Below are 16712 nucleotides of genomic sequence, written 5' to 3'. Positions count from 1 at the left end.
TGTGTGAGTGTGTGTGTGTGTTTTGGCATGTATTATTAGTACAAATTTATGCATATTTACATAGAACAAATACAAGCCCGAGCAAGCATCCTAGTTACAAGCAATGGTAATAAAGTGTCAAATATTTTAGTTATGCATGTTTTCCTAATACATGTTCGACGCTGAACTACACCAGTTTGTTTTACGTCGGTTGGGTGAAATATTTCTGAGAGTAAACACTTTCAACTACTTGCCTTGGTGAAATTCCCAAACAAAGGCAAATAGATTATAAATTGTCATACAAAACTATTTCACCTTGAATATCGGTTTATTTGAAATCACAATTGAAATCGCAGGACGTAGTAAATATTACACTTTTTCAAATAGTACCAAAGGTTGAAACTGCTCTCCCGAGTCTTCCGTTACAGATTTTGAATAGGCTACACAAAGTAAAAAAAAAAATGATTAAAAGAAAGTAAATTTAGTAGGAATAGAAAAGAAAACAAGTTAGCAAAGGCTATAGTCGTGCGGGGCCGACTATACTATACCCTACAACACTACAATATGTTAGAAGCCCCCTTATGTCCAAATCCATATTGGAAGATTTCGCTTTTGAAATTAGGATTTTGACTAGGGACATTTGCCCAATATTTACGCGCTCCGCCGTGCTTTTTGTTGTTGTGGTCCATTTTACAGCTAAATTTAAACCAATGGCCATCCAAACTGCTAAAATTCTTCCCTGCCCTTAACTCTCTTCTCAGGCATTTCGATTGGCTTTAATTGTGTGATCAGGAAATTTTTTCTGTTTTTGGTCCATTTAAACGATCATCTCCAAAACTTTTGGAAGGAACTTTTTTAGTTGTTGGTCTATTTCAACCCCTAAATATATTGGGGACATCTTTGAATACAATAGGCCCAGCCCTTCTGAGCCCAACCCCACCCTTGTGAAAATTTTCGTGAGGATCGGACGATAATATCAATCTGTATACAATAACCCCAACCTGTGTTGTAAGGTGAAAAAAATATTACAAAACATACACTTCTATATTATAAGTCAAATTGAAAAAATCGCATGCGATAAAAAATATGAAAAAATAAACATATGTCACAAAATACTACAAAAACTATATTAGCATTATTATTGGAACTTTTTTATGCGATTTTTTTAAATTTTATTCTTTTATGCTAAGAGGGTATTCTGAATTGACATAAGTTGTCAAAATCGGTCCAACCATTCTTGAGATATACACATTCTGGTTAACACCCCCTTCATTCGTATATAAACATATTATATTTACTATCCGCATCTACGTAACGGTCAGAATTTACCTCTTTTGTCTATTTGTGCATTTAACACAACTGTTATGGTCTATTTCACCCTCTAAATATTACCCGCTGACCATAAAAATTGGAAGGCTTCTACTCAGTCCTAAACTCTAGCCCCATGCTAACTTCCGTTTCGATTGGTCAATAATTGCGACCTGTAGAGCAAGTGCAAAATCAAGAAATTTTTCGGTTTTTGGTCCATTTCAACCCCTAAATATTACGCGATCATCTCCAAGAACAATAGGGTTCTATTCTGACCATAACCCCACCTCCATTCTCAATTTCGTGAGGATTGGTTCATAATTGCGACCTGTAGCGTGATTACAAATTAACATGGACAGACGGACAGACGGGCGGAAGGACATACATAGCCAGATCAACTCAGCTCGGCGAGATAGGAAGATCCATACATACTTTCCTATGTGGGAAACCAATATTTCGAGGTGTTCATGAATTTTTGTGAAAAAAATCAGGTCGTATTTATTACCCGATTGAGATGACATTTTCCACATATCAAGCCCAAGGACGAATCCTATTGAAATTTGTGAGAATCGGTTCAAATTTTAAATATAGCTCCTACATGTATTTTCAAATGATTTCGGGTTAATTGTGCGCCAAATTGCCAATATCATTCCAAATCACCTTAACTTTTGCACATCCGAACGAATTTAGTGTACAAATCGGTTCAGAAATAGCTATAGCTCGTATATATCAAATATCAATGTTATGGAGTGCATATTACGCTTGTGAGGGACTTTTACGCCAAATCGGATGAAACATATATATGGAAGCTATATCTGTACCGATTTCCACAAAATATAAAGTACTTGTTTCTAGGACGAATTCTGTCGAAATTGCCAAAATGGTCGTATATACAGGGTGAGATGAAAAAACTGCAACCAATTTCAGACTGCTGTCATTTCTCAGCCCCTCGTCAAACAACGGTTAAAATTATTCCAGTGACAGCTCTTTATATTGTTTACAAGCCTAAAAAAGCATTTTGTGAGAATTTTTCAGCAAAAAAGTTATTCGTGATGGAATTCAAGCGTTATAGTGTGATTTCTTTATTTATTTGGAAAACAATAAGTGGCTATCGTTAGAGCATTCCAGCATTTAAATGTGAATAAATCTTTTGTGTCATGTACCATCGCTCGTTACCGTGATACTGGTAGAGTAGCCCGACGTAAAGGAAGAGAACGGAAGAAAACAGAAACATCAGCGGAAATGGTTCGAAAACTAAAGAAGCGACTTGATCGAAACCCGCGTCGCAGTGGCCGAAAAATGGCTCGTGAGCTGAAAATATCGCAATATTCCATTCGACAAATATTAAACAAAAATGATTTCGGGGTGAAGCCATTGATATTCCAAAAAGTGCAAGAGCTTACAACCTCAACCACAACAGAAAGAAAATAGACTCAAATGAGCTAAAGAGTTGCTTCGCTTGGCCGAAAGTGGTGAACTGCCGAATTTGGCAGCAGTTTATAAACAAAGAAAATTATCGTATTTCCTTGCCACAGAGAAAAGCTGAAAATGTGCACATTCGGTTGGCCACCAGAAATCAAGCGCCGGCCATGGTGATGGTGTGGGCTGCCATAACAAATGGTCACCGATGGTCGCTCTCCGATCGTATTAATCAACCGTGTCATAAAAATAAATGCCGAATATTATCGCGAAAATATTCTTTAGGGTGTATTAAAGCAAACATGCAACATTTTGGCCGTAGACCTTGGCAATTCCAACAGGACTTGGCACCATCGCACTCAGCACGCGCCACCCAAGAATGATTACAAAATTAGGTTCCTCGCTTCATTTCCAGCGCACAATGGCCACCAAAATCTACGGATACCAATCCCTTGGACTATTGTGTCTGGAGTATTTTGGAAAGCAAGATTGGCACTAAAAAATACCAAAGTGTCGGTCACCTCAAGCAAACGCTTCGCCGGGAATGGGCCAATATACCGCAGAGCAACATTCTGGTAGCGTGTGAGGGTTTTATTGGCATTTTGAAGGCCAAAATTCGTGCGAAAAGTGACCAGTTCGAGCAAATCCAAACTTATTCTAAAATTTAATGATTTTTTCGACATTTTTAACTTCTTTCAATAACAATAAGAAAAATGTAGAAATTAGGGCGTTCGACTTTGTTGGTGTTTTTTAATCCACCCTGTATATATCTTCAACCGATTTCGGGTTAATTGTGCACTAAATGGCCAATATTTGTCCAAAAGTCCTGTCCTAATTCGGATGAAAATCGTTTCAGATATAGCTATAGCTCCCATATATATGATTTATGCGATTGGGCGTTTAAGTCCTTCACATTCGTAATTTGAATTCAATGATCTTTTATACCAGATATCAAATACAGCCCAGAAAGAGCGCTGCCAAATTGTATCAAGATCGGTTCAGATTTGGATATATGTCCCATATATATCTTTAACCGATTTCGGGTTAATTGTGCACAAAATGGCAAATATCAATCCAAAAGTCCTGAATTTTGGTGCATCCAACCGAATTCAGTCTAGTCAAATTTGGTGAAAATTGGTTCAGGTATAGCTTTAGCTCCTATGTGATTTATACGATTTGGTGTTTGAGTCCCTCACATTCGTAATATGCATTCGAAAACAGTGGTATTTTGCACCAGATATCAGATACAGCCCAGAAATAGGGCTGCCAAATTGTATCAAGATCGGTTCAGATTTGGATATAGACCCCATATATATCTTCAACCGATTTCAGGTTAATTGTGCACAAATGGCAAATATCATTCGAATTCAGTCTAGAAGCAAGTACATCGACGTCGGAGAAATCGGTTCAAAAGCCTCCGTCAATTTTGTTGAAAATCGATTTAGAGTTGGATATAGTTCCAAAAATGTAACTACTCTTAAGCAATGATACGCATTCAAATAAGGTTCATACTTGTTATGATCCTTAGTTAAGACACTAAAACATTCTTCAAAAATCCATGATTTGAGAACCGTTTTTTTTTTGAATCTGTGATTTTTTTGTGTTGAGGTAGTCTTGAATTTTAGAAATTCCAAAATATCTACGGTTAATTTCTTTATTTCAAATTCTTCGACATCTTATGGAATCTTTTCTCATGGAAATTAGCTATTTGACTAATATTTGCTTTCACAGAGTCGGCTACAAGAGATGCTTCAATTTTCTGCAAAAATAGTTTGGTGGAAATTTTCACCCATATTTCTACTTTGTCTTTCCACCTGTGTATATTTTTCAGAATAAAAACCCCCCAAAAAATGTGTCATAGAAATTTCTGTAAATTATTTTTCTACTTTAAAATTTTGAAAATTTATCTGAAAATTAGTCATTTGAGTTTTCAATTTTCAATAAAAATATTTCTGATAATCGAAAAACGAATAACCTCTTCACGCAACCTACCTATCTACCAACCAACCATCATCGCATATATGGATTATTACCGAAATAAAGCAGATGCTGTATTCCACAGCATGGAGCGGAGCATATTCAATGGGAATTACATTAAAAAGGTATAAATATTCAGCAATTGTTATGGGAAATCTAATCTAATCTGTATTTCAATAAATTGTACAAATTCGTGGCGAATCTGTTGGGCGAATTGGTATTGGTGTTGGCATTCAGTGTGTGTGAGTGTTGCATATTTACCGAAAGGACCGGAAACACAACAGGAACTGACATACACACATTCACACACACACATAGCTATTGTAGATGGCAATGGCGAACAAATGTATAAACAATTTACAATGTAATGATGTGAAATCACAATTCTTGTATCTGTAAATTAGCTTTTGCTGTTCGTTTGTTAGCTGGAACTCATAATATTCAGCATTCCCCGCACCAAAAGCTATTCTCTCCCGCAACAACCACCCGCTATGGAAAACAAATCCCATTCGTTAAAGTCGTAGCAACAGCGCCGCCACATAATAACATGGCAAAACATTGAACACAAAATTGAGTTTCCGGCAAAAGTTTAATGAAGTTACACGGACAGAGCAGGGCACAAGGCACACTACTGGCCAAATTTCATGGCATTCAAAAAAAAAAAAAAAAAAAGAGAAATGTAATGGGGAGCCGAAGGGGTTTCCGGTGAGCCAGAGTAGAGTATCGAAACAAAAATAGGTCGCCATAGATGGGCATTTGAAAAACTAGGATGGGTGGTGGTAAATAAGGATATTAGAGAATACCATCACTCCACACCTAGCAGTTGGCGAACGGGGGTGAGTCAAAACTAATTGAATTTTTTTTGTCTGTCCATGTTTGCATAAAGATAATAAAATGTATTTTGTTTCTGTTTATGTTTATTCTCATCCGTTATTTTTTTTTTTTTGTTTTTTTTCTAACAGCATTGCTTTACCAACAACAATGACGAGTGGCAGCGCTGTAGGCGGCAACACCGATGATGGCCATACAAATGCTGAAAATATTGATTCTAAACCCGAATCGACTAATGACAGTTTAGCTTTGGTACCATTCACACCCATGGAATGTTCTGATATGTCAACGGCCACAGATGAATTTTCCAAAGACCAACCGGATCCGGATACGATAAAAATGTTTGTGGGCCAAGTACCAAAGGCATGGGATGAAACAAAGTTGCGTGCCCTCTTCGAGCAGTATGGGCGGGTGCATACGCTGAATGTGTTGCGTGACAAGGTTACCATGATGAGCCGAGGTAAGTAAATTTCAATTAATGTCATTATTTAATTAAATGATATTATTATTTAAATAGTCGGAATAATTAAATTTGTTAACTTATATAAATAAATGCCGAGAAGACCTTGTACGGAAAGACCTTCTGTGACAGGAAGGCCTTCAGGTCTTCTACAGTCATTCGGTCTTTTATGAGAGGACCTCCTCGTCTTCAATGATCTTCTTGACCTTCTCGTTCTTCTTCTATGAGAAGGCTTTCCGGAAATCTATAAGAAGACCTTCCGGTCTTCCATGAGAGAAGACATTTGGGTCTTCCATAAGAGAAGACCTTCGGGTCTTCCATGAGAGAAGACCTTCGGGTCTTCCATGAGAGAAGAACTTCGGGTCTTCAATGAGAGAAGACCTTCTGCTTTTCTATGAAAATACCTTCTGGTCTTCTATAAGAAGACCTTCTGTTCTTCTAAGCGAAGACCTTCTGGTCTTTTATGAGAGAACCTTCTGGTCTTCTATGAGAAGTCCTTCTGGTCTTCTATGAGAAGACCTTCTGGTCTTCTATGAGAAGACCTTCTGGTCTTCTACGAGAAGACCCTTTGGTCTTCTATAAGGAGATCCTTTGGTCTTCTATGAGGAGATCCTTTGGTCTTCTATGAGAAAACCCTTTGGTCTTCTATGAAAAGACCCTTTAGTCTTCTATGAGTAGACCCTTTGGTCTTCTACGTAAAGACCTTCCAGTCATCTAAGCATTTATGTGCCTAGAATGTTAGTGTGACGATATTTGATCCTTAATGAGATAGAAAAGCTGGTGAAGCTCCTCTATCCATAGAAAAGCTGGTGAAGCTCCTTTATCCATATAAAAGCTGGTGAAGCTCCTCTATCCATAGAAGAGCTGGTGAAGCTCTTCTATCCAAGAAGAACTGCTGAAGCTCCTCTATACGTAGGAGAGTTGGTGAAGCTATTTTATTCATAAAATAGCTGATGTAGCTCTTTTATCCATACAAGAGCTGGTGAAGCTCTTATATCCATGGAAGAGCTGTTGAAGCTTTCTATCCATAGAAAAGCTTTTGAAGCTCTTCCATCTGTTGGAGTTCTTCTATACATAGAAGAACTTGTGAAGCTCATATATCCATAGAGGAGCTGGTGAAACTCTTCTATCCATAGAAGAGCTGCTGAAGCTCTTCTATCCATAGAAGAGCTGGTGAAGCTCTTTCATCTAATGGAGTCTTCTATCTGTTGAAGCTTTTATATACATAGAAAAACTGGTTAAGCTCTTCAATCCATAGAAGAGCTGGTGAAGCTCTTCTATCCATAGAAGAGCTGGTGAAGCTCTTCTATCTATAGAAGAGCTCGTGAAGCTCTTCTATCCATAGAAGAGCTCGTGAAGCTCTTCTATCCATAGAAGAGCTCGTGAAGCTCTTCTATCCATAGAGTAGCTCGTGAAGCTCTTCTATCCATAGAAGAGCTGGTGAAGCTCTTCTATCCATAGAAGAGCTGGTGAAGCTCTTCTATCCATAGAAGAGCTGGTGAAGCTCTTCTATCCATAGAAGAGCTGGTGAAGCTCTTCTATCCATAGAAGAGCTGGTGAAGCTCTTCTATCCATAGAAGAGCTGGTGAAGCTCTTCTATCCATAGAAGAGCTGGTTGGAGCTCTTCTATCCACAGAAGAGCTGTTGGAGCTCTTCTATCCATAGAAGAGCTGGTGAAGCGCTTCTATCCATAGAGGATCTGGTGAAGCTCTTCCAGTCTTCTATGAGCAGACCTTCCAGTCTTCCATGAGAAGACCTTCCGTTCTTCCATGTGAAAACCTTCCGATCTTCAATGAGAATATCTTTCGGTCTTCTAAGAGAAGACCTTCTGCTGGTCTATGAGTAGACCTTCTGCTGGTCTATGAATAGACTTTCTGCTCATCTATCAGTAAGTCTTCTGGCCTTCTATGAGGAGACCTTCTGGCCTTATATGAGAAAACTTTCTGGTCTTCTTTAAAAAGATCTTCTGGCCTTATATGAAAAGACATTTTGGACTTCTGGGATTCTATCAGAAGACTTTCCAGTCTTCTATGAGAAACCTTCCACACTTCTATGAGAAGACCTTTAAATGGTCTTCCTTCGGGTTCTCTCTGAGAAGGCCTTCTACAAGAAGACCTTGTGGTCCTCTGTGAGAAGAATGTGTAATTCCTTTTTTACTATCATACCTGAAGCCAGAACCAATTTTACCAATATTTATGGATATTAAATCCGCCATTTACGCCACCAAAACCAGCATCCTACCTTACCGCATTCGAAATTTCCTTGCATCCTCTGACTTCCAACCAAAAAAAAGAAAAAATCGAATTTAACTCATTTCGTATTCCCGCCGGATGCAAAAACATTCTTTATCGTCACATTATATCTAACAAACAAATTTTAATCAAAGTTATAAACATTACGAAATATTGTTATGGTATAACAACCGAAGATGAAAGAAAACGTACACACACACACATAAGTATGTAATAGTGTTAATAAAGTTTTATGGGTAATTTTACATATTTTTTTTCTCCCTCGAAGCTAATACCTCTACTCTTGGCAAAGCTAAAAACAAATATGCGATTTGTGTTGTGTGTAAGACCACAATTTTACTATACACTGTGGTTGTGTATGTGTGTGTGTGCGTTTGTAGCTCATGCCGATAATAGTCTTGTTTTTATTATTACGGGATATTATAGTAATATCAACACAACTAATACTACTACAAAAGTGGTAAACAGATTTTCTTGTAACGTGTGTACATGGCTGCCAAGAGGCTTGCTTACAACATGTTAACATGCAATGTGGTAAGATAAGATTTTTTCATCTTGGGATATTACGAACCGAGGTTTGAAGGTTGGTTTTCATAGGTCGGTTAAATATCGCAATTTTGTATGAATTTTCAATAATTTTTTTCTAAATTGATAAAGAATCCAAAGTCTTCACTTTCGGTCGCCTTGATTTCATCTGCATGTAGGGTATCCCTAGAACCAACATAGGCCCGATTCTTTTCTCTCTCTCTACACCACTTTTAATGCCACTGACCAGCTGTCATTAGTTTTTATCCCATGTTAAGCATTATGGTTTTAGGAATGTTAGTATTTTGTTATCGCTAGTAAAACATATGTTAAAGGCCATATACACCAAAACACATACACACACACACACACACTCTGCGACCTCCTGAGCACAGCATGGCGATAGGATATTTTGTATAAAAATTAGAATATTACCATATATTATTTACACTTCCGAGTTGAGGTTATGAACACGTAACATCACCACCAAACCCCCACTCTCCCTAAAGGCGTCCCAACAAAATCTTAATAAGTGGACCGGTAAAACGACTCTATATCGAGTCGTAATTTGTGGTACATGTTATGACCACCTCTCTCTCTCCATTTGAATATTAGTAATCGACCCATAACTAAACTTCCTTATGACATATACCTGGGCTGTAGGGGTAAGCGTAGGAATATTATCGTTAACATTAAAGCTCATAAAACTATATACGCTTCCAAGCGGAGGTAATATTGGTGTGTGCGAGAGTTTTTCCTACACAACCCTTTCTATGTAATGGATATTGGTGATTAGATTACAATGTTCCGGTAACATTTTCCATGGGAAATTCTAATCATATTTGGTAATGGCATTTATGTGCCTGGAATGTTAGTGCGAGGATATTTGATCCTTAATGAGAAAAATAAGCAATAAGGACATGTTATTTGAAGAACTTATGTGGAGAGTTAAAATAACCTTAGTTATTATGTACACTGGAGGAAAAACAAAATGACGCTATATGTCATATCATGTCAATTCAGAAGTTCATAAGTTTGACTGGTCCAAACTTTAAAAACCCTCCACCACTTGGAAGGAACCTGAAAAATTAAAAAAAAACAATGTTAGAAAAATACCGTCTAAATGAAAATCGTTATATGGGGCCTATATGCAGAGGAAAACCTGCATATGCAACTTTTTGCTAAAGGCTGAAGTATGTATTCCGAACTTAAAATACGAAATTTAAAACAATTCTGGTGAAAAAATGTCGCCAAAACCATCAAAATACCGAATATACCGGTGAAGCTCTTTTACGGTAGAGCTATTAAAGCTTTCCTATCCATAGAAGAGCTGGTAGAGTTCTTCTTTCCATATAAGAGCTGCTGAAGCTCTTCTACCCATATAAGAGCTGCTGAAGCTCTTCTGTCCATAGAAGAGCTGCTGAAGCTCTTCTGTCCATAGAAGAGCTGCTGAAGCTCTTCTATCCATAGAAGAACTAGTGCAGCTCCTCTATCCATAGAAGAACTGGTGCAGCTCCTCTATCCATAGAAGTGCTGGTGCAGCTCTTCTATCCTTGGAAAAGCTGGCTAGCTTTTCTATCCATAGAAGAGCTGGCGGAGTCCTTCTATCCATAGAAAAGCATTTGAAGGTCTTCTATCCATAGAAGAGCTGGTGAAGCTTTTCTTTCCACAGAAGTTCTAGTGAAGTTCTTCTATCCACAAAAGAGCAGTTGAAGCTCTTCTATTCATATAAGAGCTGGTGAAGCTCTTCTATCCGTGGAAGAGCTGATGAAGGTCTTCTACCCATATAAGAGCTGCTGAAGCTCTTCTATCCGTAGAAGAGCTCGTAAAGCTCTTCTATTCTTAGAAGAGCTGGTGAAGCTCTTCTATCCACAGAAGAACTCGTAAAGCTCCATAGAAGAGCTGTAGCTGCTTCGATTGGGCTTGATGAATTCTAAGACCTTTAGATAAAGCTTACTATCTTATCTTGTTAAGTTAGTTGAGAAAAAGATCTCCCATTCAAAGTAGAGCTTTTTGCTTTCTTCAATGGACAGGTAGGTATTTTACTTATCCATTCTTTCGAAATTAAGTTATCTAACGGATAAATTTCTCTTTCATGGGTTGTCCTTATCCTTTTAAACTATCAATTTTCGGGTCATTATCTTTAGTTGGTAAATTTTGAAAAGCTCCAATTTATTAAGAACTCTTGGATTTGTTTGACATTTTTTCAGAGGTAGGTATTTCCAACCCGGGTTTGACCTGGTCTTACTAAAGCAATGTGGTGTCATTTGAAATCCAATATTTATCCACTAAGTGGTCACTTGACGGGGTTATTTAAAACGGTTCGGGAGTTATATAAAAATTATAGTTTGTTTGGACCCGAATTTCTTTAAAAAATCCACAGAAGTTAAAAGAGGTCCTATTTTGAGCATCCACAAAACATACACTATATAATAGCTTACACTCCAACCTTACCATAATGTTACGATTTTTGCTATTATCTTTACTGGATCTGATTGATTGACTGATTTTCAAAATTCCACAATTGTGTTTTGCTACTATTTTTTGAGGGTATTATATACAGGTCGCAATTATCGTCCGATCCTCACGAAATTTTGGATGGGGTAGGTTTATGTTCAGAATTAAAGCCTATTGTTTCTGAAGACGTACATTTAGAGGTTCAAATGGACAAAAAAATATAACAATTCTCTGATTTTGCAGTCGCAGGTCACAATTTAAAACAAATCGACACGGAATTTTTCATGAGAAGAGATTTAAAGACAATTGTCGAGTGCAAATGTTTTGCATACCAACAACACGAAGGAGTGTGTAAATATTTTGCAATGTCCTGGTCAAAAAGCCAAGGGTAACATCTGGGAAGTGCTCTATGGCATCATTTCAAAAGCGAAAATTTCCAAAATGGATTTGGACATAAGGGGGCTTTCAACATATTGTAATGTTGTAGGGTATCACATAGCCGGCCCCGCGCTATTATAGCCTTTTATGCTGTATGGTAGACGCCCTCCACCTCAGGGTAAAGGAAACATTAGAACCCATTATGACCCACAAATACCAAAATTTGTCAAAAATCATCAAAATACCGAATATCGGGAAATACCGCTATATGGGGGCTATACCAAATCGTGAATCTATACGTGCAATGTTTCTCCACACGAACAAGGACCCATTATGACCCATAAATACCAATTTTCAGACAAATTCGTGAAAAAATGCTGTAAAAATCATCAAAATACCGGATGTCGGGAGGTACCATTATATGGAGGCTATACCAAATCGTGAACCTATACATGCAATGTTTCACCACAAGAACTAGGACCCATTAGGACCCAAAAATACCAAATTTTAGACAAATCGGTAAAAAAATATGGCAAAAATAGTCAAAATATCGAATATCGGAAAGTACCGTTATATGGGGGCTATACAAAAGCGTGGACCTACACATGCAATGTTTCGCCACCGGAGCTAGAACCCCTTATGACCAACAAATACCAATTTTTAGACATATCCGTAAAAAAATATGGCAAAAATAGTCAAAATATCGAAGATCTGGAGTTACCTTTATATGGGGGCTATACCAAAACGCGGACCTATACATACAATGTCTCGCCACACGAACTAGGACCCATTATGACCAATTTTCAGACAAATCCGTGAAAAAATGTGGCAAAAATCATCAAAATAGCGAATATCGGGAGGTACCGTTATATGGGGACTATACCAAAACATGGACCGATACATCTCATTTTCAATACCAACCATCCTAGACACAATACAAATTGATCTGCAATTCATTTTGACGCTCTACGTCAAATAAAGTAGGCTGTATCGTGATTTCAACAAACAGACAGGGACATCGTCCGCCTACATCGTTAAATCGACTTAGAATTTTATGCTGATTATCAATATATATACATTCTGGGGTCTACGCCGAATATTTAGGGATGTTAAAAACGGAATGACAATGTAACATTTGTAACATTTTGGAAAGGTCATAGTGTCAACTATAATTTGGCATATATATAGTGGACTCCCAAAATGGGGCCTTTTTCGACTTTTGGGGGAATCATTGAAAAATCCGGGTCTTGTGATAGCTATTTTCATTAGCTTTCAAATTATACTCATATTCGTTTTGGGTCAAATTTCCGGGTACCAGGGTCCGTCCCCCAAGAAAAAAAGAGTTTCCCGGAATCAGGAAAAAATTTTAAAAACTTTTATTCGAATTAATTAATTTTGTGCCCACTTGGCACATTTTAACAAAAGTAACCTTAGGTCAAAAAATATTTTATTGCGAATATATACATTTAATAATGATCATAAGCTGAGGGTACCAACTGACCTAAACTTTTAACTTATTTAAAAGACAATTTCCAATTTTAGTCCGCATTTGAAAAACACTGATCCCTGCATATTTAGCGATAATTAATGAAAAAATACCGAAATACCTACATAAAAGCTAAATTTAATTCAAATTTCATAAAAATCATATTTTCTTTGTCCTTTTCGTGCAACCCATTCTTGTTCAAACATTTGAAAAGGAAATACTCCCCATCATTATTTATCAACAAAAAATGCATTGCATGATGTTCGTTTGCCAAAAAAAAGTTAATTGTTTTTTCCGTCCCTTTTGTGTGTTTTTGTAAAGTTTACATGTTCTTGCCAAATTTGAGTATTTATTAGCGTTAATTACCTGTTTGTAATGATTGCATGTTAATTAGCGGAACAAAACGGAATTCAGAATTTTTGCAAAAGTTACTTAATCAGATGGTGTCAAGTATGCAATATAGTATATTCAATTAAGGCCCAATCAAAAGTGGGCCACAGAACTATAAGGAAGTATGCTATTCGAATGTTTGGAGCTATGCAAGTAATAGGCCAAGTGTGCCCCTCTCTCTCAATCTTTGAATGGCGAATAGCTGTAATTTATGTCCTTTAGAAATTATTTCTAAAGACCATTTGCCTCCTGTTTTTTTTTTGTCGTATACGTTATACCTCAACTTGCTGGTTGTATACGACTAATGAAGATGCGGCCATAAAATGTTGCATATGTATATCTACTTATGTTCGTATGTTTTTGTAGAGCGTTCTCTTTTACTCTGTAGTAGCATTTATACCAAGCATAGTTTTTATATTCCATGTTATGAGTATTACTTCTTTTTTGTCAAATGTTACAGTTTCTTGTACTACTTGTTGTTGTATTCTTGTATTCCTTTTTTTGCTTCTTGTTCTTTGTGTGTCTTGCAGGATGCTGTTTTGTGACGTACTATACACGTAAGGCTGCTTTGAAGGCGCAGGATGCTTTGCACAACATCAAAACTTTAGATGGGGTAAGTAATGGAGATGACGATGACGAGAAGACCGAGACGATGTGAAATTGTTTTGGTCTACTTGTCATCCTAAGATACTTAATAAATACGTTATGAATAAATAAAATAGAGACGAAGAAAAACAACTTAGAATAGCTTAAGCTGCATCTCTGTGTACGTGTGTGTGTATGTATGTAAGTGCTTGTGTGTGTATGTATGTATGTGTGCATGTTCTTCATGCTGTTTTTTCAATGTACTATTTCCTATTTCTATGGCAGTTTTTCTTCTATTCTGTTTTTTCTATAGTATCTGTAAATGTTGCATATTGATGTGTGAGTGTGTATGTGCTTGTATGTATGAAGAAGGAATGAAAAGTTAATATTTTTTGTTTTCGTTTTTCTTTTTTTTAAATCTTTTTCTATGCAAGTCTGTGGTGTTCATTAGCTTTTGATATTTTCATTCATTCATGGATATACTTACCATACAGATGTACAATATGAATCACACACACACATATGCATATACGTACCTACATACAAAGTACTTAATGAAAGAAATGAATGTGTGCGGAAAAAACTGTGGAAATTTTTTTTAGGTACGACTGGGTGGAAGTTTTCTTATTGAAACTGATTAAAAAAGTGAATTACTCCACTTACCAAAGCGGGAACAATTTTCTACTACAAGAATTGTTATTTATTGCGATTCTTAAGAACCAAATTCAAAACATGGTGGAAAATTGTGGCTAGGATTATCAAAATACCGAATATCGGTGGGTATCGTCATATAGAAATCTTGGACTAATATGGAAAATGTTTTGACAACAGTTGCAGAACCCATTACGAACTACAAATACCGATTTTGAAACAAATCCGGTAGAAAATATGGTTTAAAACTATAGAATATTCTACCGTTATATCGGTGCTATAGTAAAACGTGAATCTACACCAAGGCTAGGCAAAGAGTATCCCATGGGATATCTGTGAGTTCACCAACACAATTGTAACAAGTAAAAAAGCAGTAAGTTCGGCCGGGCCGAACTTTGAATACCCTCCACGATTTGGAACGAATTAGAAAATTTTCAAAAAAAAAATCCAATAAAAATTCTTTTAAAATCTTTAAAATATCTAATATAGGAAGGTGCCGATATATGGGGGATATACGATATTGTGGACCTATAAAGACAAATCTATGTCTGCGTGTAAAGTACTCACAAGGAACTCCATGTGTGGATTTTCAGGCAATACGATTGGAAAATGTGGCTAAAACATCAAAATACCGAATATCGCGGGGTACTGTTATATGGGAGCTATACGTTATCGTTAACCTACATAGAGAATTCTCTGTCGGTGGGTAAAGTGCTCACAAAGAACCCCTTGTGTACAAAGAACCCCTTGTGACCATTCCGTTGAAAAATATGGCTAAAAACATCAAAATACCGAATATCGGGGGGTACAGTTATATGGGGGATATACGATATCGTGGACCTATATAGATAATTCTCTGCCGAGGTATAAATTACCCACAAGGAACTACTTGTGTGGATTTTCAGAGAATTCCATTGAAAAATGTGGCTAAAATCATCAAAATACCGAATATCGGGGGTACCGTTATATGGGGGCTATACGATATCGTGGACCGATATAGCCCATCTTCGAACTTGACCTGCCTGCAGACAAAAGAGAGATCTGTGTAAAATTTTAGCTTCCTATCTTAATTCGTTTAGACTGTAGCGTGATTACAACAGACGGACAGACGGACGGACAGGGCTAAATCGTCTTAGAATTTTATGCTGATCAAGAATATATATACTTTGTTGGGTCTAAAATGATTATTTCGATGAGTTACAAAGGGAATGACGAACTTAATATACCCTCCACACCTTTTTTGGTACGGGTATAAAAATAGAAGGTACGTGTATCGACGTTTTGAAAGTTTATATCGCAAAGCCAATGGAGGGGGCTAGTTTCCCCATATTTTTTTAAAAATTTCGGATTAAGATTTCTTGGAATCCGTTGACTTTCGGTATATAGTACATTCGACAATTTTACAGATAAACCCAGTACAGAAACTCCTAAAATAGGGCGGGGCCGACTTTATGATACCCTACACCACCTTGCTTATTTAGTAGAGCTCCACATAACAATTAAAATTTTTTATGGGAGAATTCAGTCATACACGCTATGATTATAATTTATAATTCAAAGGACTAAATATGCCGTTGCATTTGTATATTTTAAATTCGGACTTGTATTACCCATTTGGTGCGAAATTAATTTGAAATCAGATTAAGAAATATATATGGGAGATATATCCAAATCTGAACCGATCTCGATAAAATTTAGCAAATGTATTTCTGAGCTGTATTTCATATATTTCCCTGAATATCGTTGTTACGGAGTGCATATTACGGCTGTGGGTAACAAATACAACAAATCGGATGAACAATATATATGGGAGCTATAGCTTTATCTGAACCGATCTTCACCAAATTTGGCATACTAGCTTCTAGACCCAATTCGGTCGCATGTGCCAAATCCCATCCCATTTGGGTAAATATTAGACGTTTGGTTTTCAATAAAAGTTAAATCGGACGAAGTTATATATGGGAGCTATATACAAATCTGAACCGATCCCAATAAAATTTGGCAAAGATATTTC

The 16712-nt window shown here is 36.9% G+C and overlaps 1 protein-coding gene across 1 annotated transcript in view; it reads left to right on the top strand.

Moving 5' to 3' along the window:
* The window catches only part of LOC101889579 (type-2 histone deacetylase 1), a 47344-nt gene extending 33187 nt beyond the window's left edge, over window positions 1-14157 (top strand). Inside the window, exons 2-3 of the mRNA XM_059120292.1 lie at window positions 5646-5974; window positions 13993-14157. Coding sequence (XP_058976275.1) covers window positions 5646-5974; window positions 13993-14120 — 457 coding nt within the window. The 3' untranslated portion in view covers window positions 14121-14157. The remainder of the gene's footprint in view (window positions 1-5645; window positions 5975-13992) is intronic.
* The last annotated feature ends 2555 nt before the right edge of the window (window positions 14158-16712 follow it).

This window comes from Musca domestica, unplaced genomic scaffold (genome assembly GCF_030504385.1).
Source record: "Musca domestica strain aabys unplaced genomic scaffold, Musca_domestica.polishedcontigs.V.1.1 165, whole genome shotgun sequence".
In the NCBI taxonomy this organism is placed as follows: domain Eukaryota; kingdom Metazoa; phylum Arthropoda; class Insecta; order Diptera; family Muscidae; genus Musca; species Musca domestica.
The sequence above is the reverse complement of the archived record's forward strand: the minus strand, read 5'-3'. Positions and strand labels throughout refer to the sequence as shown.